The 24,464-nt window shown below is 44.2% G+C and overlaps 1 protein-coding gene across 12 annotated transcripts in view; it reads left to right on the top strand.

Annotated features, from left to right (window-relative positions):
- LOC147113459 (uncharacterized) overlaps positions 1-24,464 on the top strand; it is a 364,793-nt gene that overhangs the window by 285,056 nt on the left and 55,273 nt on the right. For all 12 annotated transcript variants that reach the window (XR_015079214.1, XM_085994578.1, XM_085994586.1 and 9 more), the window contains 4 exons: positions 12,501-12,561; positions 13,029-13,254; positions 21,687-21,748; positions 22,110-22,225. Coding sequence is in view for 11 of the 12 variants with exons in the window: in XM_085994578.1 (XP_085850704.1) it covers positions 12,501-12,561; positions 13,029-13,254; positions 21,687-21,748; positions 22,110-22,225 (465 nt within the window). In the remaining variant the exon portion in view is untranslated. The remainder of the gene's footprint in view (positions 1-12,500; positions 12,562-13,028; positions 13,255-21,686; positions 21,749-22,109; positions 22,226-24,464) is intronic.

Here is a 24,464-nt window from a genome sequence, read left to right on the forward strand (position 1 = left end):
TTGGTTCAAAAGAAGAAATTGAAGTTCTTAGTAGAAATTTTAATCCCGTTACTAAATCCTTAGAAAAGATAACTTGGACATTTTTTCTGCCTGGAATATTTTTATTGCTCCACAAAAATCCAGAGGTAAAGTTTTCCTTAATCAATTTCTAGGATTGTTCATTAAGTATAACGGAAAGCAAGTGGATTCTGGAAGGAACCAGATGATGATCTATGGTATCACTCATGGGGGGCGGGTGGAGGTTTTTCTTACGCGTCTCTTTGTGTAACTGACTCTCTGCTTGTGTCCTGATTGTTCTTATGTCTGTCTGTCTATCACGCTCCCTCCCCCATTTCCATCACAAGAAACGTGTATGTTCTTTCCTCTGATTGCGCATTACTTTTGCTATTTTATATCAAAATATTCAAAACTATTTCTATTAACCGCAAGCACTAATCATAACCTCTGTTCCTCTCACCCCATCCCCTTTCTATATCCAGATAGCACGTGCCTGATGCAATGTGCTGTGATGTCATAATGGGCATTGGTCAGTCAGAGGGTAATGCCTGGTAAAATATAGCGATTGCTGCAGCTTTTACAGATCTAGAAAGTCTGACAAATATCATGATATTCTGATGCTTTAATTGCTTGTGTTACATATCTGTACGAAGCAGCACGTGTTGAAACCTTCTGTCAGAAAAATGAGTGAAACCAGTTCTGATTCTTGACTTGATCATTGTTGATCTCCTATCCTATGCAATTCAACTTGCTCAGTGTTATTATATTCAACTAGTTTAATAATATAGATTATTAAATAACCTGGAATTAGTAAAAAATAAGACAAAGTAAATAAAATTTTTGACTTTAATCCATATTTTAGACAACACAATAGGAAGCAGTCCAGGAAGGAGAATGTTACGTTTTAACAAATAAAAGCTCAATGTGGAATTGGAATTTTTGTGACAATATATTTTTAAAAAGTTATTTTTGACTGAGCTGTTGAGTTTTAAGGTCCTGGGAAAGAATGAATTTGAGTAGGAGATTGTGCTGAGCATTCGTTTTAATACAGTAAGGATATAGGGAGGAGAGAGTGTCTTCAGAACTTCGAGAGGAAAGTTTATCGAACCAATTACCTTATTAGTATAGTATCGTAGCATATTAGACTTCTTTCCTTATCAAGTAATCGTCATTATTTTCTCTCGACTGTCTATAATTAATTATAGAATAGAAACTGTGATCTCTAGAAATAATATTTAAAATGAAGTTAGAACAACTTGTCACTAAACTAACAGACTGTGATTTTATGTAGAATGACTTGCCTTTTCTGAGAACGTCAAAGGAAAGTCCTGAACAGTTAGTAAGAAGTTAATTTTATTAGAATTGCTAAGAGTGAGGTAACTCAATCTAAGAGACTAGAATGATTTTAACCCTACCTTCCCGACAGAAACTGGCGAGTGGTTAATATCGCCTGAAATACTTACCCGCCAATGTGCCACTCCGTTCCCCCAGTCCTCTGGTCCCTATAAGAAAAGTTTAGGCCTCCACTGCCCTGGGATTTCCCCCCACCCCCCCATCCTCCTAATCGTGAGGCCCTTTCAAAGTCTCTTCCCTGCCACTTACCCGAGCCCCAGGCACCGTTCCTTAGGTCGCCCTCCTGCTGCTCAACATTTCGCTTCCTCCCGCCGGCTAGCTGCCACTTTTCACCAGTTTTGGGTGGGATACTGAGCAGGGGCATGCAGAGGAGGCCCAGGAGTTAAAATTGCCCGGGTCTCACGCTGTCGAGGTCAGGATGGTTTCTCGGTCCCCCGCCCTCACGGCTCCCGCCCTAAGCTAAAAAATCTCTCTCTGATTTAACGCATTTTACTCCTGGTCAGTAAAGTGTGAAGGGAGGTTTCTAGAAAAAAGGAATTGGGTGATGAATGTGATTTCATGACCAATTTTTAAATTGTCATTATTCAGTTTTTGTGTTTGGAAATCTCGGCCAGGATTTTCCTCGGTGCATCTCCAGCGAAGTTACAGCAGCAGAGCGGGAACAGCTCTGAGAATTTTTTTGGCCATAATGTACTGATGTCTTCTGAAAATGCAAAAGAATGTAATGTTGGAATTGCAATGCTTGAAACTATTGTGATAACTTCACTGTAGAGCGTTGTCATCTGATTAACAGCAGGAATTGTGAAGCTGAGATATATTTTGGAATTTTTAAAGCAGAACTGTAAGATATTGAAGAATGTTGTTGACTTTTTATAGATATCTGAACACTTGCTACTGTCTTTCAGCCATCACTTGCTAACATATTAAACTGTTCACTAGAGGCAGTCTGGAGGCAGACATTTTCTATAGCCTATTATGTGATGACGTAAAGCTCAGCTCCACAGACATTATGAATGGAGGGAATTGCTCACAACCAATTGTTCCTGTTCGTAACCTCACCAGAATGGAAAATAATGTTACATAAAGCAGAGGGCTATGCAAAATATCTATTCCTTGGTTGCTTCTAACCGACCTACAGTTAAAATTTAGCACTAATAAGGGACAACTGACAGATGCCACTCATAGTATGGATGTCTTTAATCACAGGATTATGGTCCTATTCAGTAGAATATATTTCTCCTTTAAGTAATAATAATGATGAATAAGGTTAGTGTATTGGTAACCTGAGTTACCACTGTGACAGTGACATGGTAACAATGGAAACTTCAAATTAATGTCTGAGTGCATATACTGTACCAGGGATTTTTACATTGCTGAGATAGTCAATAATATTGCTGCTATTATTTCATCAGTAATATATTGCCCTCTCTTTCCATTGTTGTGCCTTATTAACACTTTGCATTGCCCAGCCCATAAAAGCATTCATTAGGTACACATTTTACAGAACTACTTTTGTTCTATATCGACATTCTATACCTCACTGAATGTTAACACAAATTAGCTGCTTGTACATACTACAAATGATATGCTAAATAAGAAACCTTCAACAATTTGGCTACCAATAAATGTTGTAAAAATTGACACCTCACCCAAGCACTCCTTTGAAATGGTGCCATGGCGATTCTCATATCGGTAAAAGCAATACAAATACATTATGCACGACATGCTGTATCTCTTCGCTTGAAATAAGTCTGGTACATTTTTTTTTAAATGACATTCTTATTTAGATAAAAGGCATACACCAAAATTGTAAGTTGTTGAATGTAATTTTTTAAAAATTACCCATCAATTTCTGGCCACCTCCCCCCGCCCCCACTCTGAAGATACTGACTCATGCTGGATTACAGGCCAAGTCTGCTACCTCGCCTACGTGGCTATTATTCAGTGAGTGTCAGCAGGTTATTTTTATCACGGAGAGCATCACAATTAGATTGTCCTGTCTGCACCTAACATCCATGTACATGCATCTTCCAGCAGAGGCTATTGGACAGCAGTAAAGAGCAGAAATCCTGACTGACTGCCCCTCCACATCACTCCCTAGCCCAGGGAGGTCGAGGTCAGCTGTTGTCTACTGTCAGCTTGGCTGCACTCAGCTAACTCGGCACAGGCCAAGACTCAAAGTCTTGAATATTTTGGTAGTGCCTGCTCTAATTCAGAATTCATCTTCATACACAAAATCTTAATTTTAGTACCTGCTTCATTTGTTCTGCCTTATTTTTGACCCCACTTTATTTACCCACCTGCAACCAATGACAGTCAGCAGACCTATTCCCAGACCAATTGGTGCTGCATTAATGTAACTGCCTCTATCTTTCAATTTTTAAACTTATTACTGATTAAGCAACGCCTCGATTTTAAAATTCTCATCTTTGTTTTCAAATCCCTCCATGGCCTCTCCTCTCCCCTATATCTGTAATCTCCTCCAGCCCTACAACCCTCCGAGATATCTGGCTCCTCCAATTCTGGCCTCTTGAGCATCTCCAATTTTAATCGCTCCACCATTGGCAGCCGTGCCTTCAGCTGCCAAGGTCCTAAGCTCTGGAATTCCCTCCCTAAACCTCTCCGCCTCTCTACCCCTCTTTCCTCTTTTAAGACACTCCTTAAAACCTACCCATCAGCCCTAATATCTCCTTACGTGGCTCGGTGTCAAATTTTGGGACATTTTACTATGTTAAAGGCGCTATACAAATACAAATTGTTGTTCTTGTTATTGTCGAGGACAAAACGTCTGCTTCTAGAACTCAACAGAAAATGCTGGAAATACTCAGCAGGCCAGGCAGCATCCGTGGAGAGAGAAACAGAGTTAACATTTCAGGTCTGGGACCCTTCATCAGAACTGAAAAAAGCTGGAGATGTAACAGATATTAAGCAGGTGCAGAGACGGGGCTGGGGGAGGTGGGGGGGTTAGGAGAGGAGGAAGGAATTGAAGAACATCCTGTACTTTTGTAAGGCAGGAAAGGTAAAATGTTGCAAATGGGAGTGGCAAAATCATACAGCATGAAAAATGGGGGCAGGGGTTATTATCTGAAATTGTTGAACTCGATGTTGAGTCCGGCAGGCTGTAAAGTGCCTAATCAAAAGATGAGGTGCTGTTCCTCGAGCTTACGTTGAGCTTCATTGGAACAATGTAATAGGCTGAGGACAGAGAGGTCAGAGTGGGAGTGAAGCGGTGAATTAAGGTGACAGGCGACCGGAAGCTCAGGGTCACGCTTATGGACTGAACGGAGGTGTTCCGCAAAGCGGACGCCCAATCTGTGTTTGGTCTCCCCAATGTAGAGGAGACCGTATCGTAAGCAGTGAATACAGTACATTAAATTGCAAGAAGTACAAGTAAATCGCTGTTTCACCTGGAAGGGGTGTTTGGGGCCCTGGACAGTGGGAAGGGAGGATGTTTGCTAGTGGGGTCATGGTCCAGGCAGAGGTAGGAGGAGGTGTTGGAGAGTTGTCGTTCAGCTTCTGCACGGTAGAGGTCGGTTCGCCAAACAACAACAGCACCACCCTTATCAGCAGGTTTAATGATAATGTTAGGGTTGGATCGGAGAGAACGGAGTGCTGCAAGTTCAGAAGGAGGTAGGTTGGAGTGAGAGAGGGGAGCAGAGAAATGGAGACGGCCAATGTCACGTCGGCAGTTGGCAATGAAAAGATCTAGAGAGGGTAAGAGGCCAGAGGGCGGGGTCCAAGTAGAACGAGAATCTGCCAAGACTCGGTTTCACAGCCACATCTCTTTCCTCAAACACTCCTTCCAGGTGAAACAGCGATTTACTTGTACTTCTTGCAATTTAATATACTGTATTTGCTGCTTACGATGCGGTCTCCTCTACATTGGGGAGACCAAACGCAGATTGGGCGACCGCTTTGCGGAACACCTCCGTTCAGTCCGTAAGGGTGACCCTGAGCTTCCGGTCGCCTGTCACTTTAATTCACCGCTTCACTCCCACTCTGACCTCTCCGTCCTCGGCCTATTACATTGTTCCAATGAAGCTCAACGTAAGCTCGAGGAACAGCACCTCATCTTTTGATTAGGCACTTTACAGCCTGCCGGACTCAACATCGAGTTCAACAATTTCAGATAATAACCCCTGCCCCCATTTTTCATGCTGTATGATTTTTGCCACTCCCATTTGCAACATTTTATCTTTTCTGCCTTACAAAAGTACAGGATGTTCTTCAATTCCTTCCTCCTCTCCTAACCTCCCCCCCGCCCCTGCCGTCTCTGCACCTGCTTAATATCTGTTACATATCCAGCTTTTTTCAGTTCTGATGAAGGGTCCCAGACCTGAAACGTTAACTCTGTTTCTCTCTCCACGGATGCTGCCTGGCCTGCTGAGTATTTCCAGCATTTTCTGTTGTTATTTCAGATTTCCAGCATCCGCAGTATTTTGCTATTATATTTATGCTTCTAGAACTCATTGGCCGGAATTTTCCCATTGCCGTGCATGTGGGTTTGGGGGCGGGTCAGTAGTGAAAGTCGCAGAAAATGTGTGCGGGCCGGGAACGCGCTGTCATCCCACCTCCTCGTGTCTTTAACTCAGGCCCATTTGCTAGCATGCCACCGACCCAAATGGCAGAGGCGGGCGACCTAATTAATCTCATTAAAACCTTGTTGTCAGACCCTTAACAGGGATTTTAAACAGACCATTTGAATTTCACTGGATGACCACAGGAATCATGCAGCTCGAGAACTACGTCTGTCAACCTGAGGCGGAAGCTCAGTGGCCATTGAGCGAGGTCATTAATGCCGAGCATGGAAAGCGCAATAAATACTCCCACATGACACCTGCTTACTTGCCCAAGGGAAAGGCTCTTGCGGACTCCATTTTAAGCACAGATTTAGGTGTCTGGAGTTTGCAAGTCTTTTCTGCAACCTTGGAAACCACTCTCACCACATTGCTAGTAACTATCACACCATTGACAGATTGTTCCTCTGATCTCTACTTGACCTGCCATCCATTATATCAGCATGGGTGCCCTTTATACTAGCTCACTTTGGTCCTCAGAATCATACCAGGATGAGCCCCACCACCAGCAGCAGCAACAACACCACCAACAACCTTCTCCTCAATGACCTGATGCTCCGCAAGACAGAGGGCATCAGCGCAGGGCTGCACCGCACCGACGGTGATACCCACAACACAGGGTATACAGGCAGAGGATGAGCTTCCTCAACATGACTGAGTGCCAAAGGTGGCACAGGCTATCACACCTGGTCGTCGCAGACATTTGCAGCTTGCTGGAGCAAGAGCTGCAGTCCAGAGGAGCGGGTGGACACGTCTTGCCAGTGACTGTCAAAGTCACCACCGCACTCAAGTTCTTCGCCTCAGGCGCGTTCCAGGGATCTGCAGCAGATATTTGCGACATCTTGCAGTTGGCTGCCCACAGATGCATCACACAGGTCACCGATCCCATGTTTGACAAGTCAGCCAATTATGTGAACTTTGCCACTGATGAAGCCAGTGTTACTGAGCGGGCGATCGGCTTTGCCGCTCTGGCTGGCTTCCCACGGGTGCAGGGTATCATCAACTACACACATGTGGCCATCAAGGCACCCCCACATCACCCAGGAGTGTTTGTGAACCACAAGGACTTCCACTCCCTCAATGTGCAGCTCGTCTGCAACCATAGGAAGATCATCATGCATGTGTGTTCCAAATTCCCTGTCATGACTCTTTCATCCAGCACCAGTCCACCCTCCCGCAGCTCTTCGCACCGCCAAACACACTTACCGACTGGCTGCTTGGAGACAAGGGCTATCCACTGAAGACATGGCTCATGAAACCCTTGACGAGACCAAGCAATGAGGCTCAGGGGCGCTATAATGAAGGCCACATTTCCACAAGATGTGTCATAGAGCAAACAATAGGCATGCTGAAGATGCCTTGACAGATCTGGAGGAAAGCTTCAGTACGCACCAGCCAGGGTCTCCAGAATTGTCGTCGTCTGCTGCGCGCTGCATAACATAGCGTAGCAGCAAGGATTAGAGCTGCATGAGGAGCAAGGCACAGAGCATACACCCTTCTTCTTCAGAGGAGGAGCAGATGCTAGTAGCACCAGAGCACTTTGCTGCCCGGGAGGCCAGGGGTGGCATCATCATGGCCAGATTTACTTAATTTCCTGCATTACACCCATATGGCTGCCACATGCTGTGTCAGGTTCCCCCCCCCCCCCCCCCCCCAACACCATAAAGCATCCCTGCAATCACCAAGCCATTCCTTTCACACTGACCCCCATTGCTGGAGGTAACATTATGGCTCACCATTCACTCCTACTCACTAAGCCACTTACAAAGTAGCAGACAAAAATGGGCATGAGCGGAAAGTGGTGAAAATAAATACTTTTATATGTGTCATAACATTAAAGAAGTTATTCTTAAGGTTCCATTAAACACCCATGTGCTTACCCCTGTGCATCTACTTCTGTGTCATTTTTTGTTTACGCAAAGTGCAACCCCTGTGGCTTCAGCAGAGGTAGAGGCAGCCTGCTCACGTCCCTGCTGCGACTGCACAGACACTTTTGGCTGGAGAGCATATTGTTGCACAGCAGTGGGGCTGTCTGGACCCAAGTCTACGTTTAGATCCCTCCCAGAGAGGAGGTCTATGAGCCTCTGCCATCTGCTCTCCATAGATAGCATGTGCTCCTGTGAGTGGCACATTAGCTGCTCCATGCAGGAGGCCAACCTATCCATGGAAGAGCCTACAGTCGCCATCGTCACGGTGGTGCTCATGTTGGAGATTGACTCCTCCATTCTCTGCACATTTGCAGACATCATGTCGAAAAACCTGACAGAGCTTCCTGCACTTCTTCCTGCACCTCCAGGATCACCCTCTTTCTCGATGGCTCCTGAGGCTCAGCATCTGCATGCAGCTGAGCAGAGCTGGGAGCATCCTGCGCCCTCCGGCGAGGAGTCTCTACTGCTGTCCCTGTCGCCACTATCTGCTCTTGCTCACTTGTGACTTGTGAGACACCAGGTGACAACACTACTCTATCTTGCACAGGACCCACCGAGGTGTGCGTATCTGCGCTGGTGCTGGGTGCACTTAGGTCTGGTGATGGTACACCCTCAGAGGCTGGAGGCTCCTCAGGAGTCGTCTTCCTTCTCTGGCTGGACAGTGGGGGTGGGGGGCTCTTGATGGACCTGTGGGAGAGTAAAGAGATGATTTAGAAATGTTATATTAAGAATGGGTAACTATACCATTATGCACATGATGAACATTCACTGGCTGCTGACATCAGTCACCATATGAGTGACTGCTGTATGCCATGTAGCTGTATGAGATATAATTCTGTCACCAGGTTGCTGAGAGGTCCCCCTCCGTCTCCCACCGCCAGCAGCTCCACAACTCGAGACCTCCAGGGCGACCTCTCTGCTGGAGTTAAATGGTGAAGGATAGAGAGCCACCTCCGGTTCTGTCCCTCTCCCTGTTGTGCGCTCATTTCTCCTACAAGGAGGGAAAGAAGAGAAGTTTGAGTTAGAGTGATGGCATGAGTGTAAGGAATGTGTGGGTTACATCTTTAGAGGGTGACTATGAGGGAGTGTGGTGCCAATGCCAAATGGCCTCCTTGTGTGGTGTTGCTTGGTATGATTGCATTAGGATGAGGGTGAGTGTGAGGGGTGGTTAGTCGAGGGGGATGCGAGTATGTAGATAGAGAGGGATGGGTGGACGTGCAAGGTATGTTGGTGTGAGTAATGATGTGCAGGAGTAGGCTTGGAAAGGCAGAGTGATGGGGATGTGGTGACAGGCACAGCAGGATGAAGGTGAGTGTGGCTTTGCACTCACCTTTCCTGATCGCATGAGATCACTGAAGTGCTTCCGGTGCTGCACCCAGGTCTGCCTCACCACATCTCTGCTGTTCACCTCCTCAGCTATTCGGAGCCAGGCTTTTTTTGGTCTCCTGAGGAGGTCTCTTCTGCCCATTAGCAGGGAAGAGGACCTCCCTGCGTGCTCTGACTCCCTCCACAAGAATATGTAGGGATTCAGATGATTCACCCAGTCATCTGAAAACTTAGGTGCAGCCCGCTGTCTTTGTGAAGTCATGTTTTGAAGTGTGAGCAATAAGATGATCCTGCAATATTCTCCCTGCACACTCCTAGATGAACTTTTAAATGCGATGTAGCCGAGGCTGCTTTAAATATCCCCACTGGAAATGAGTCATCGATGATGTCATCAGACCCGCACCATTTAATAGGGCCAGGAAACGCGCAGGCCTGCCTTAATAGGCGCCATTAACTGAAAGTCACTCTGAGGAACGGGATCATCAGAACAACACACGGTTCTGACCCGCCACGCAGCCCGCACGCAGTCTGGCTATTCTTTCCCTCACAGTATTCGCCAATCCATTGTTCTGTGCAATGTTTGAGCAATTCCACAACACTTTTTAAAAAATGAATTGGTAATTTTTTTTAATGTTTGTGTGTCAGGAAGAAATGATGAATTTGATTTCCACAATAGGTGTTCTGTTTGATAGAAGCTATACAGAACATAGCGCACTGTCATTTGAAGACTGCGTTCACTATACTGTGTAAACCTGGTTCCAACATAGCTTCAGAATTCAGTGGAAGATATTGTAATTTATTTGTACAAAGACATCATTCTCACAAGACACTTAAGTTACAATATTTGATTTGAGAATAATGCTACTAGAAAATAAACTGCAGTAAGAATGCATATGTGGCGTGGTTCCCAGTCCATGCCGAAGACCTGTTCTAACACTGACAATTATTGTATTGCTATGGTGCCAATATACCCATAACTTTCTTTTCCATCTTCAAAGTGATTTCCCTTATTTAGCCCTCCTGTGAGCACTGAAACAATTACCAAACTGTCACAAAGACATCACAATAGGCTCAGTCTCCAATCAGTGAGTTTTGCTGTTCCTTTTGACTGCCATTTCAATAGTTCTGTTACTAACCATAATGGAGGTTTCAAAAAATAACAGACAAGTTAAAGTCTTCCATTTTATTTCTGGGTTCATTGAGGATCTATAAAGAATTCCAAGTTTACTCTCGTTGTTTGAAGCTCTCAATTAAATTTTTGTTTTTTTACTCGATGCTGACCACTGATAACTCCAGATTTATTCCGAATAATTTAACTGGCTGTGATCACTATGGTGGCAATTTTCCTTTCATTACTGCCCATTTGCACTAAAACAGCAGTAGTGGAACCAAAATGAAGCACTCTGATTTTTGGGTGGTCTAGCAACCCATCCCCCAGAGCTCCTGTCCGAAACAGGCGGTGGCCCGGGGGGAGGGGGGGGACTTCATACGTGTGCATATAGGGATCAAGTGATGCAATTCAGACCCCAATGCCATTTTCCTCTCTGCCTGCCTGACTACTGCCAGTTTCTGCTCCTGTCCACCAACCATGGGCGGTACAAGTCTGGAGGTGACCATTTCCAGCGATATGGGATCCTCATCTGCTGTTGGATAAAGCTTTTGGAGACATTTTTCTGGCACTTGGTGTGGGTTTTGCACCTTAACACAATCTGAAATTTTATGTAGTTGCTGCCGTAGGTTCTGCACTCGTTGCCTGTTGCTCCTCGGTGCCACTTCTTTTTGATCCCAATGCTAAATACACCTCCCCTTTAAGCTGCTGCAGCAGGCACTTTTCAAGTGGGACACCTTGCCCGATTTTGCACCTACGTATCAGCAAGATGCCACGTGGGGAGCGTGTTTTGCGCTGGCAGCTCGCCAATCGCATTATAAGGAGGACCTACCACAAAAATAGATTGGGCCCCACACTGGGCGATTGCCGCATACCCTCCACCCACTTCCAGTCTGATTAACGAACATACCAAAATCATCCCCCATATATGTAAACGTTGTACCCTCTCAAAACATGCGACTAGCTGTTGATACCTTCACTGTGCCCACAGCAAATGTTTGAGCTTGAGTAGTCATTTTCAACACTGCAAATGATTTAACTTAACTTTGCAGCGATTCAAACAGTTATAAATACTGGCATTAAAAAGTCATCATGGGCTCCACCTTTTTATGTGGGAACATTGAACATCGGTGGGCTTATCGAAGGACTCTTGCCTGCATTCTCATTTTTCAGATTGTCCTTAATCATCAGTTCACAAGTACAGTATAGGTACATGTCTATCATTGAGAGGATCTATCCCAACTTCCTAGCAAACCTTTCCTGTGTTTGTTCACATTCTCCTTGTCAGTTCCTTTTGGCTGTCTGTCTCTTTTCTATGTATCTATCTCTATGTCGCAGGACTGTAGACGTTCTCTGTTGTAAGTACATTTAAATCTCTGTGTGCAGCATGCTTGCAGCTGCTCCATGTGCGTGCCTGCTGCTGCCATTTCAGAGCTGCTGATGCACTTGCCTGTTTTTATCTATTACCTAATACCTTCATTGTCTTTTAAAAAGAAATTAGCATAAGACAGCTATGGTTTTTTTCTTTATTTATCCCTGTGCTGTACCTTGGCTAGAAATGATCTTTCAAGTTGCCTAATGGCACCTGCAAAAAAAAGTTTTAACTGTACTTGCATTGTGTGGACCAGGCAAGATGTTTGGATCAGACGGTCATTCTGATTTCTATTTATGCTGCGATTCTGTCCAGCAGTTCCCACTAATTTCTTAGGCTTCAAAGCAGCAGCACCAATACTGCTGCATGTTTATTTAAAAATAAATAAAACTGTGACTAGCTTTGCTGGGAATTTCACTTAACTTCAAGTTGAACTCCTTGACAGATTCATTACACAGGATAGGTTATGATTTTTTGATAGGTGGCCTCCTTGCTGAGCCTTTGCGATAGATCTCGATATGCTATTCAAGACCTGTGAGCTTTGATATACAAAGCAGTGAGCAAATTCCTTCAGCAACACTGGCTTGTTTGTTGTGTTGTTAAATGACCATTTATGAAAGAGTGCAATTTATAATGAAACACCATACAGCATCCTAGAAAGAAATATTCACCATGTTTCAGTGGTTGTGGGGCTTGAAGCTGTTATATGGCACTTGCATTCCAAGTATACTTGTCAATCTAAAATTCTGTTAATCAGGAGCTCTTAAATATTTTTGGCTCCTCTGTGAAGTTATACCTGGTGCATTTGAAGATTTTAAATGCATTGCTTCTATCTGCAGAAATACTTTTAGGGTGAAGAGATCCCCGAAGCGTTCCTCGCTATCTGAAGCATCCTCACAGGTCAGTAAACATAGATTCAAATGAATTCCAGAGCCTCTAACTATTACATTGACTTGATGGACAAATGGAAGGGGAAAGGAGGGAGAGTTGGAAGAGGGTGGTAACTGTCAGAAAGGCTAATTCAGGGATAGCAAAACAATTGATATACTTACATTTCTGCCTTTATTTGACACCTTTATCAATTTCAGTGGTGCAATGTACAACATGTTTGATAGCCCTGATGTGGCCCCCTTTTACATGGAGGAAATTCTAGTTTGGAAGCCAAAATTTCTGATATAAAAGCTTGATATAAACATTTTCCTGAAGGCACAGGAGTATTTGGGAAATCAATGCTGGCATCCAATTTATAACTCTTTGGCTGTGCCGAAAAGTCCCCGACAGCCCAAGTATGCCTTCTATCAGACAGGCTGGTAATACTGCTTCAGAGTTTGATTTCAAGATGAATATTTTTGATGCTCACACTTTAGGATTCGACCCCACTTACTACCCCTGAGACACCACCGGTAATTGGCACAGTGGAACATGCCACTGATGAAGAGAAACTGGCCTCTTCCGTGACAAATCAGAAATGGTCCTACTCTGGAATACAAACTGAATTAGAAGAAGATAAACCTGATTATCCTCAGCCTTCCGATCTTTCGGCATTTGTGAATGAGAATTCTGAGTTTGTAAATGAGAACTTTTCTTCAGCGGGTAAGTTAACAATGCAGCGACATTCCTTTTATGTAACTGCTGTACAAATTTATAATTTCATTTGGCAACAAATAAGTGAGCATACATAATCATGTAGTTATTTATTTATAATTAGATACATTTTGTAAAACCAGAATTATACGGCATCCTCTATGCTGTGATGTAATTGAATAACCTCTGTTGTATCACAGATCTTTTCCCACATATCAGCTCGTGTGGTGTTGTGGAGCGTGTACTAAATATTCCCACATTTCATTTGTGAAAGCAAGATAAGCAACCGTTCTGATAAAATGTAACTGAGGGTATACAGTGTATACCACCTTTTCATTTTTGAAGGCTAAGCTATAAATGAAGATTAAACAGTGTCTTATGCTTAGCCCTCTTCAGCAGTCTTCCACATGCATGCTACATTTGAAATAATGGTCCAGGCCAGGACATCAGTTGGGCAGATCTATGTTCGGGGCCTAGAAAATGGGACGGGACCCAGTTCTGCTGGGTTTCCATCTGTTTGTGTGCCATTACGAGAAATTCCAGTGGGAGGAGATGTGGGTGAATCTGGTGCCCATCCTCTCTTGCATCAAGGCTGGGGAGCTCCTGGGCTATCCCAGGAATTCCACCCGTTGCGCCCTCGGTAGGCCTCAATGGAACTGTCATCAGCTGAGGCCCCAGTAAAAAATGCCCCGAACCCCTAGAGGGGATCAGTTACCTACTTTGCTTGTCCACCCTTCTTGGGCCACTCCTTTGTTCTTGGAGTGGCATGGAGTTGTTCTGATTTTCTGGGCCTCCATCAGGGTGGGCGCAGCCGAAGCACCCTAGAAGGCACTTGTGCTCCACCACCCTCTCCTCCCAAACTGTGGAGATGATGCTGTCCCCAGGATTGCAATGCTGGTCTGAGCCGTGGGAAGAGAAATTAGTTTAGGCCCGATTTCAGGCATGAAATTGGTGACGCGGTCAACGTGCGGTGCCCATGCCCGAGGCTCATCACAAATTGGGTCTCTGGCCTCATCTCCATAATTCTGGTGAGCTGTTTATGCCAATCGGGCATCCAGAGGGAGCTCGCTGGTTTGTCCCATGCCAGTTTGGGTCGACTGTGATGCCGGTTGCAACCGTAAGGTCAGTCTGGGGGTGGGGGGTGCGGGGGAATAGGCGAATGGAAGGGGGGCTGGCAGCAGCCCACTGTATTGCTGTAGAACCGAGCAGCACTCCTGTTTCCACATTAAGGTAAGTTTAAAAAGAAAAAACCCTTACCGTTTTGTTGGCGTTGGCAGTCCAAGAAAAACTAAAAAAACTCGTCAATTTTGTGGCGGGGTCGCAAAACTGGCATTACGCCCCTTGCAAACAGCCACTATGGACGCCTCAATATCACATGAACCAATATGAATGTACTTCCAGCGCATATTGGTTGAGGGCCTCAGGACTGCAGAATTGGTGGTTTTTGCGCCCAAAAAGAGGACAAAGTGTGGTTTAATTTTGCCCCCATTGTGTGTCGGTATCTGGCTGTTCCACTCTGCTGAATTTACACTTTAATGTGTCTAATCCCCATTTCATACCTGGTCCCCATTATTATATGCTATATATAATCTGCATCATATACATAGGAACAGGAGTAGGCTATTCAACTCCTTGAGCCTGTTACGCAATTCAATTAGATCATAGCTAATCTGTATCTTAATTCCATCTACCCGCCTTGGTTCCATAACCCTTAATACCCTTGCCTAACAAAAATCTATCAATCTCAGTTTTGACATTTTCAATTGACCCCTAGCCTCAACAGCTTTTTGGGGGAGAGAGTTCCAGATTTCCACTCCCCTTTGTGTGAAGAAGTGCTTCCTGACATCACCCCCGAGTGGCCCGGCTCGAATGTTAAGGTTTAACCTCCTTGTTCTGGACTCTCCCACCAGAGGAAATTGTTTCTCTCTATCTGCCATATCAAATCCTTTAATCATCTTAAACACCTCAATTAAATCACCTCTTAATCGTCTATATTCAAGGGAATACAAGCCTAGTGTATGTAACCTGTCCTCATAATTTAACCCTTTTAGTCCCGGTATCATTCTGGTGAATCTGCGCTGCACTCCCTCCAAAGCCAATATATCCGTCCAGAAGTACGGTGCCCAGAACTAAATGCAGTATTCTAAACGGGGTCTAACCAGAGCTCTGTATAGCTGTAACATAATTTCCACCCCATTGCATTCCAGCCCTCTGAGATAAAAACCAATATTCCATTCTCCTTTTTAATTATTTTTTGTACCTGTCCACTAGTTTTTAGTGATTTCTGTACTTGGAACCCCTAAATCTCTCTGCTCCTCCACAGTTCCCAGCTTCTTGCCATTTAGAAAATGCTCTGATCTATCTTTCTTAGGTCGAAAGTGGATGACCCCGCACTTTTCCACATTGAACTCCATCTGCCACAGTTTTGCCCACTCACCTTAAATCTATCAGTGTCCCTTTACAACTTTCTGCTCCCATCTACACTAACTGTGCCACCTAAGATAGTGTTGTTAGCAATCACGGATATACGGCTCTCTATTCTTTCATCCAAGTCATTTATATAAATATAATGAAACGCTGCGGCCCCACTACAGATCCCTGGAGGACACCACTAGTCACATCCTGCCAACTTGAGTACATAAATAACAACAGAAAATGCTGGAAATACTCAGCAGGCCAGGCAGCATCCGTGGAGAGAGAAACAGAGTTAACGTTTCAGGTCTGGGACCCTTCATCAGAACTGGAAAAAGCTGGAGATGTAACATATTAAGCAGGTGCAGAGACAGGGGGGGGGGGGGGTTAGGAGGGGAGGAAGGAATTGAAGGAGTGGTGGTGGTGGGATCACGTTGGTTGTGGTGGGATCACGTTGGAGGTGGCACTTCTGCTCTCACCCCTTCCCCTCCCTCCCGGAACCACGATGGGGTTCCCCTTGTCCTCACCTTTCACCCCACCAGCCTCCACATTCAACGGATCATCCTCCGCCATTTCCGCCACCTCCAACGTGATCCCACCACCAAACACATCTTCCCCTCACCTCCCCTTTCAGCATTCCGAAGGGACCGCTCCCTCCGCGACACCCTGGTCCACTCCTCAATCACCCCCAACAGCCCTGCTCCTTCACCTGGCACCTTCCCGTGCAAGCGCAGGAGATGCAACACATGCCCTTTTACCTCCTCCCGTCCCACTGTCCAGGGCCCCCAAACACCCCTTCCAGGTGAAACAGCGATTTACTTGTACTTCTTGCAATTTAATATACTGTATTCGCTGCTCACGATGCGGTCTCCTCTACATTGGGGAGACCAAACGTAGATTGGGCGACCGCTTTGCGGAACACCTCCGTTCAGTCCGTAAGGGTGACCCTGAGCTTCTGGTCGCCTGTCACTTTAATTCACCGCTTCACTCCCACTCTGATCTCTCTGTCCTCGGGCTATTGCATTGTTCCAATGAAGCTCAACGTAAGCTCGAGGAACAGCACCTCATCTTTCGATTGGGCACTTTACAGCCTGCCGGACTCAACATTGAGTTCAACAATTTCAGATAATTATCTCTGCCCCCATTTTTCATGCAGTATGATTTTTGCCATTCCCATTTGCAACATTTTATCTTTCCTGCCTCTTACCAAAGTACAGGGTGTTCTTTCAATTCCTTCCTCCCCTCCTAATCCCCCCCCCCCCCCCGCCGCCCCTGCACCTGCTTAATATCTGTTACATCTCCAGCTTTTTCCAGTTCTGATGAAGGGTCCCAGACCTGAAACGTTAACTCTGTTTCTCTCTCCACGGATGCTGCCTGGCCTGCTGAGTATTTCCAGCATTTTCTGCTGTTATTTCAGATTTCCAGCATCTGCAGTATTTTGCTATTATAACTTGAGTACATAGTCTCAGAATAAGAGGTCGCCCATTTAAGACGGAGATGAGGAGGAATTTTTTCTCTCAGAGGGTCGTGTATCTTTGGAATTCTCTACCCCAGAGAGCTGTGGAGGCGGAGTCATTGAATATATTCAAGGCTGAGATAGGCAGATTTTTGAGCAACAGGGGAGTCGAGGGTTATGGGGAGCGGGCAGGAAAGTGGAGTTGAGGCCAAAAACGGATCAGCCATGATCTCATTAAATGGTGGCGCAGGCTCGAGGGGCCGAATGACCTGCTCCTGCTCCTATTTCTTATGTTCTTATATTCTTATACCCATTATCATTACTCTCTGTCTTCTTCCTCCTAACCAATTCCTTATCCAAGCCAATTGGTTGCCTCCAATTCTATTTGCTCTCATTTTTGTTAACAGTCTCTTAAGTGGAACCTTGTCGAATGCCTTCTGGAAGTCCATATAAATAACATCCATAGACACTCCCTTATCTACCACATTAGTGACCTCCTCAAAACATTCGACCAGGTTTGTTAGACATGTGCTGCAGAGGTAGAGTTGGTCTTCAAGAAACAAGCGTCAAGAACTAGGTATATTTTTGCTAATAGATTACCACATGATTCACTGTCATAGTTGTTTTCTCTCTAGCTTAATTGGATGCATTCTTTTCTGTGAAGTAGTATACATATTGAAAAATATTTATGTGTATATATAAAAAGTCTATTCCAAAATGCTAGAAAATGCACCATGTAAAAAATCAAAATTCAAATTGTTGATGGGAGCAAAGCCCACTGGAAATGAAATCCCATATACAATGGTGCCGTGTAATTTGCTTTTAAAATTGCCATTTAACACTGAGCGGGAAATAACAGATGTCAAATCTTGATCTCTGAATGGATTGGGAAATATTCAGCTTTCTTAAAATTCAAAATTATTGTATTCTACTAGTTGAGGCTTAAAAAGATCCGATCCTTTTTAAATTCAGCTAATAAAATGAGTATGTTCCAAGATTCCTCTGCAAACAACATCTCTAGGAAATCTGGTACAGAAGGTGTTAACTGAATTGAAAGAGAAGACATGACCCTCAAATCTTCTGTATATTATCCCTCAATTTGATTAGATTAATCAAATGGACTTCACAGAGTACAGATAAGGAGTCTTTTTTTTGCATTTAAGGAGTAGTTTTCTGATATAATTGCTACTCTAAAGCAGTATATATACGCAATTGTGCCTTCAATATCCTTAGAATGCACTGAAGGCTTTCATTTCACATGTTGCTGATGCAGAACTAAGAATAGCTGGGAAAATGTGAAATCTGATGAATCAGTTAAAAGTTTGGGTTTCTATCCTCCTTTTGTGATGGCAAAAGAATTGGAAAGTAACATTAAATTTAACAAAGGTGTTGGAAACTTAAAACTTTGTTTTCCTACATTACAACATTGGCTACACTTTAAAAGCACTTATTGGCTTTACAGCGCTTTGGGACATCCTGTGGCCATGAACGATGCTATATAAATGCAAGTTCTTTCTTGTACTCGCTGATTTGATTCAATGTGTTTCTAGCTGTTCTATTGAATGATTATATTAATACAATGTATGATTCTTAACTTGGAAAGAGGGTCACAGCTTAACCATTCTGGACTTACGGGAGGTGTTCATACAGCAAATTTTAACAGGTAGTGCTGTTAATTTGAAGAGAGAGATTGACTTATTTTTAATTTTAAAAATACACAGTGATTTTTGAAGAAAGCTGTTGAAGCACTCTTGACATAAGACAGCAGACAAGATTTTAACAGTTGTCACTGAAGACATCGCATGCAGTGTTAGAAGGAGTAAGAAGCTGAATAAAATTATGGTCGAGCTATGCAGGGAGGAAAGTAAATGCAATTTTGACATTTTAATGGAAAGCTAAAGTTAGGCAGGAGACAGATTTTAACAAGCTGGCAATTGGAGGCAATAAACCTGGCAAGTGCAAACAAATCATAAATACAGTTCAGAACAAGATCAAAGGTTTCAATTTGGAGGTTTTTGTAATAATCCATTTAATATCTGAATGTTAGGACTTTACTTTAACAAAACATTGCAATTTAATTTGATCCAGTGCCAGTAAGATTTCTAGGTTATATGTTCGCTTAGAAGAGAATTTTGTTTGAAGTCAAATATAAAATAGTTATCTGAATTTAAATAAAATAACTGTAGCAAGGATCAGTGAAGGTTTGCAAGTTGGGCCAGATCTGAGCTGCTGAAAGATTAATAGTTAATACTGCAGGGTCTCAAATTAGGGAGGAAATCAGTTTTTACTGATTGATCATCTGAAAAGAATCTGGTAATTTATATTGGACATAGTTTTAAAAAACTAATTTCAACAATCTCTACTTACTAATTGCAGTCTAATTGGGGTTGTCTGTGTAAAAGCTTTTTACACCATAAAGTAATCAGTCATATACCCTTCTGAATGGAACCCATGTCGGTACATAAATATGCACGCTACTCTAAAAGGCCTCATTCTATAGTATTTCTTACACCTGCAATAAACTATAAAATCAAATGGTCCCCTTACTGTGCATTATTTTTCACCTTGCTTTTCATGGCCCTGTTTTATTTAGAGTCATAGAGTTATACAGCACGGATAGAGGCCCTTCGGCCCATCGTGTCCGCGCCGGCCATCAAGCCCTGTCTGATCTAATCCCATATTCCAGCATTTGGTCCGTAGCCTTGTATGCTATGGCATTTCAAGTGCTCATCCAAATGCTTCTTAAATGTTGTGAGGGTTCCTGCCTCCACAACCCTTTCAGGCAGTGAGTTCCAGACTCCAACCACCCTCTGGGTGAAAAAGTTCTTTCTCAAATCCCCTCTAAACCTCCCGCCCTTTACCTTGAATCTATGCCCCCTAGTTATTGACCCCTCTACTAAGGGAAAAAGCTCCTCAGCATCCATCCTATCTATGCCCCTCATAATTTTGTACACCTCAATCATGTCCCCCCTCAGCCTCCTCTGCTCCAAGGAAAACAAACCCAATCTGCCCAGTCTCTCTTCATAGCTGAAGCGCTCCAGCCCCGGTAACATCCTGGTGAACCTCCTCTGCACCCTCTCCAACGCGATCACATCCTTCCTGTAGTGTGGCGACCAGAACTGCACACAGTATTCCAGCTGTGGCCTAACCAGTGTTTTATACAGTTCCATCATAACCTCCTTGCTCTTATATTCAATGCCTCGGCTAATGAAGGCAAGTATCCCATATGCCTTTTTTACCACCTTATCCACCTGTTCCGCCGCCTTCAGGGATCTGTGTACTTGCACACCCAGATCCCTCTGACCCTCCGTCTTGCCTAGGGTCTTACCATTCATTGTGTATTCCCTTGCCTTGTTAGTCCCCCCAAAGTGCATCACCTCGCATTTTTCCGGGTTAAATTCCATTTGCCACTGTTCTGCCCATCTGACCAACCCATCTATATCGTCCTGCAGACTGAGGCTACCCTCCTCGCTATTTACCACCCTACCAATTTTTGTATCATCCGCGAACTTACTGATCATACCTTTTACATTCATATCCAAGTCATTAATGTAGACCACAAACAGCAAGGGACCCAGCACCGATCCCTGTGGTACCCCACTGGCCACAGGCTTCCAGTCACAAAAACAACCTTCGATCATCACCCTCTGCCTTCTGTCACTAAGCCAGTTTTGTATCCAATGTGCCAAGGCACCCTGGATTCCATGGGCTCTTACCTTCTTGACCAGTCTCCTGTGCGGGACTTTATCGAAGGCCTTACTGAAATCCATATATACCACATCCACTGCGTTACCCTCATCCACACACCTAGTCACCCCCTCAAAAAATTCAATCAAATTAGTCAGACATGATCTTCCCTTGACAAAGCCATGTTGACTATCCCTGATTAATCCTTGCCTCTCCAAGTGGAGACAAATTTTGTCCCTCAGAATTTTTTCCAATAATTTTCCTACCACTGATGTTAGGCTCACTGGCCTGTAGTTCCCCGGTTTTTCCCTACTTCCCTTCTTGAATAATGGTACTACATTAGCGGTTCTCCAGTCCTCTGGCACATCCCCTGTGGCCAGAGAGGTCCTGAATATATGTGTTAGAGCCCCCGCAATCTCTTCCTTTGCCTCACACAGCAGCCTGGGATACATTTCATCCGGGCCTGGGGATTTATCCATTTTTAGGCCAGCTAAAACCGCCAATACCTCCTCCCTCTCGATGTGAATATGTTCAAGCATATCACAGGCCCCCCGCCCTATTTCTATGTCTACATCGTCCTCCTTATTCAGCTTTCTGTCACATGATTACTTTCAAGCAGATCTTGGGCAATATGACAAATCATCACATTGGGCACTCTTGTAGTTTGCACAGCTTGCCAAAATACCACCATGACTATTTGTGTTTATGGCATGGCGCTTACAGAAAAACAAACATGTGTTGTAGCCACATTGATTTAGTACATAGTACTTTCCATTGACACACTACAACATGTAGACCTCGCACAGAATCCCTTCTTCAGAACTTACTTGAGAAGCCTGCTCTATTCTGTTGTCTAAATTTGCATTTTCAACGTCTTATCTTACAGTGCTGGGATATGAACAATCGTTAGAAATAGAGTACATGGAAAAACTTGGTTCATCATCACCTGTAAGTATCAATTTCATGGTAAACCCCAGCAGTCAAAGGTTGTCATCGTACAGTTGAATCTAGTCAAACCTTATTATTGAGGTTAAGTATTACTTGCTTTAGCGATTTGATCGAAATGCAGAACTTAGCCACTTATGGATGAAGCTATTTATAGTCTGCTTACAAAGATAATATTGTACTTGGGGCACTCACCACCGTAGCCCATTTTTCAAGATGGTGGGCAGCGTAGGGGGCTGAATTTCCACGGGGGTGGGGGGGGTGTTCTTCCACTTTCTCGCTGTAACTTCGGCGGAATTACTGTTGGGTAATTTACTATACCCAATTCTGAAAGTAATGTTATTCTATTGTTCTTTTCTTTTAGCACCATGACACAAATGCAAAAAAACAGTCCATGTACTTAAAGATCGATTCTCTGAAAGACAGTCCAATAAAATGTCCTCCCATTAGGTTATCTGATTCAACCACTCCTTGTTCAGGGTATGTATTCAGAGTCTTCCTTTGAATAATCTGGTATGCTTTGAGAGGAAAATGAAAAGTAAGATTGAGATTTGTTCATTTTTAAACACGTGGATCTTCAGAATTGCTTAAAGGGACTGCTGCAGGCCACTCCAAAACCTCTTCAAAAAAGCCTGTGGTACCGATTTGAATGCTCCTCTCGGCCCCACAAAAATCTTCTCGCCTTTTGCCGGCTGCTCAGACTGCCTCACCCAGACGTTTTGACTTCTGGCTCTGATTTCTCACACCCTCCAATCACCAAACTGACTGTCACTACTCATTGAGGGCTGGCAGCTTGCTAAAACCATGTAGATGAAGCCTGACCATGAAAATGGTTCGGGCCTCCCACTGGTGCCATCAGGCGGGCAGCTCAATCACTCCACCCACTGCCCAGCCGGACATGAAATTAAATGTTTTAGAGAGAAAAACATATAATAGCAGAATAGTAGCACCAGAGAAGCATAAATCTTGATCTTTCTCAGGAGTGAGTTAAATTCTCACTGTTGTAGCAGGAATAATTTTTAAATCAACAAATTAATATTCATTATTCGTAACTATTTAGAAACATAGAAGATAGGAGCAGGAGTAGGCCACTGGGCATCTCGAGCCTGTTCCGCCATTCAATGAGATCATGGCTGATCATCCAAGTTCAGTACCCGGTCCCTGCTTTCTCCCCATATCCCTTGATCCCTTTAGCCTTAAGAAATATATCGAACTCCTTGAATATATTTAATGAATTGGCCTCTACTGCCTTCTGTGGTAGAGAATTCCACAGGTTCACCACTCTCTGGGTGAAGAAATTCCTCCTCATCTCTGTCCTAAGTGGCTTACCCCTTATCTTTAGACTGTGACCCCTGGTTCTGGACTCCCCAGCCATCGGGAACATCCTTCCAGCATCTAGTCTGTCTAGTCCTGGTAGAATTTTATAAGTTTCAATGAGATCCCCTCTCATTCTTCTAAACTCCAGCGAGTATAAGCCCAATCGACCCAATCTCTCCTCATATGTCATTCCTGCCATCCCAGGTATCAGTCTGGTGAATCTTCGCTGCACTCCCTCCATGGCAAGAACATCCTTCCTCAGATAAGGCGACCAAAACTGCACACAATACTCAAGGTGTGGTCTCACCAAGGCCCTGTACAACTGCAGCAAGACATCCTTGTTCCTGTACTTGAACCCTCTCGCTACGAAGGCCAACATACCATTTGCCGCCTTAACCGCTGTTGTGTATGTACCTTTAAGGAAATAACTGGTCTCAGACTGCAGTACCGGCAGTGACCACCCCTGTATAAAAGGCCCTAGCAGGCTTCTGTAGTTTCAGTTTCCAGGTTGTCTCCATTCAGTAAAGACTTGTTATAATCAACTCCTGCAGTCCGTGTCTCAATTATACACGGACATAATAACCGCCTGCTGCACCTGCATGCTTACCTTCAGCGACTGGTGCACAAGGACACCCAGGTCTCGTTGCACATCCCCTTCTCCCAATCTATTTGATGTTTTTTCTAGTCGAGTTTGGTAATGCATCCTTATTAAAGTGTTTATTAATTGGAAGGCCCATACTCCATTAATTTGTATGTGTTTTTAAATTAATGAGAAGCTCTGTACTCTTTCCTACCTGAGCAACCTTGATCCGGGTCAGCAGCGTTATGGAGGAGTTTATAAAGAATGAAAAATGGTAGGCCGGCCAGGGAAACATTGGAACAGTCGAGTCTGGAGCAACAAAAACATGGATGAGGGTTTCAGCAACTGATAGACTAAGGCAGCGGGCAACATTGTGATAGAGATGATATAGGGTCGGAAGCTCGGCTCAAGGTCAAATAGGACACCGAGGTTGCAAACAATCTGGTTCAACCTGAGACAGTAGCCAGGGAGGGGGATAGAATTAGTGGAGAGGGAACAGAATTTGTGGCGGGGGTTGTAGACAATGACTTTGGTCTTCCCAATGTTTAATTGAAGGAAATGATGGCTTATCCAGGACTAAAGCAATGGAGAGGTTGAGAGAGTTGGTGGTGAGGTAGAGCTGGGTGTCATCAGCTTACGCATGGAACCTAACGTCATACCACAGGAGATCTGCTAGTTCATTTCGTGATTATGGAAATTAGCTATATTTTCTGCAATTTATGCATTGATTGCATCCTCCTTATTTGCTACAAAATATGGAAGTTAACTCACTCCTGAGAAAGATCAAGATTTATGCTTCACGAGTGCCATTATTCTGCTATT

The sequence above is a fragment of the Somniosus microcephalus genome, chromosome 8 (assembly GCF_052327205.1).
Source record: "Somniosus microcephalus isolate GS21.2 chromosome 8, FLI_Smic_1.0, whole genome shotgun sequence".
Taxonomy (NCBI): Eukaryota; Metazoa; Chordata; class Chondrichthyes; order Squaliformes; family Somniosidae; genus Somniosus; species Somniosus microcephalus.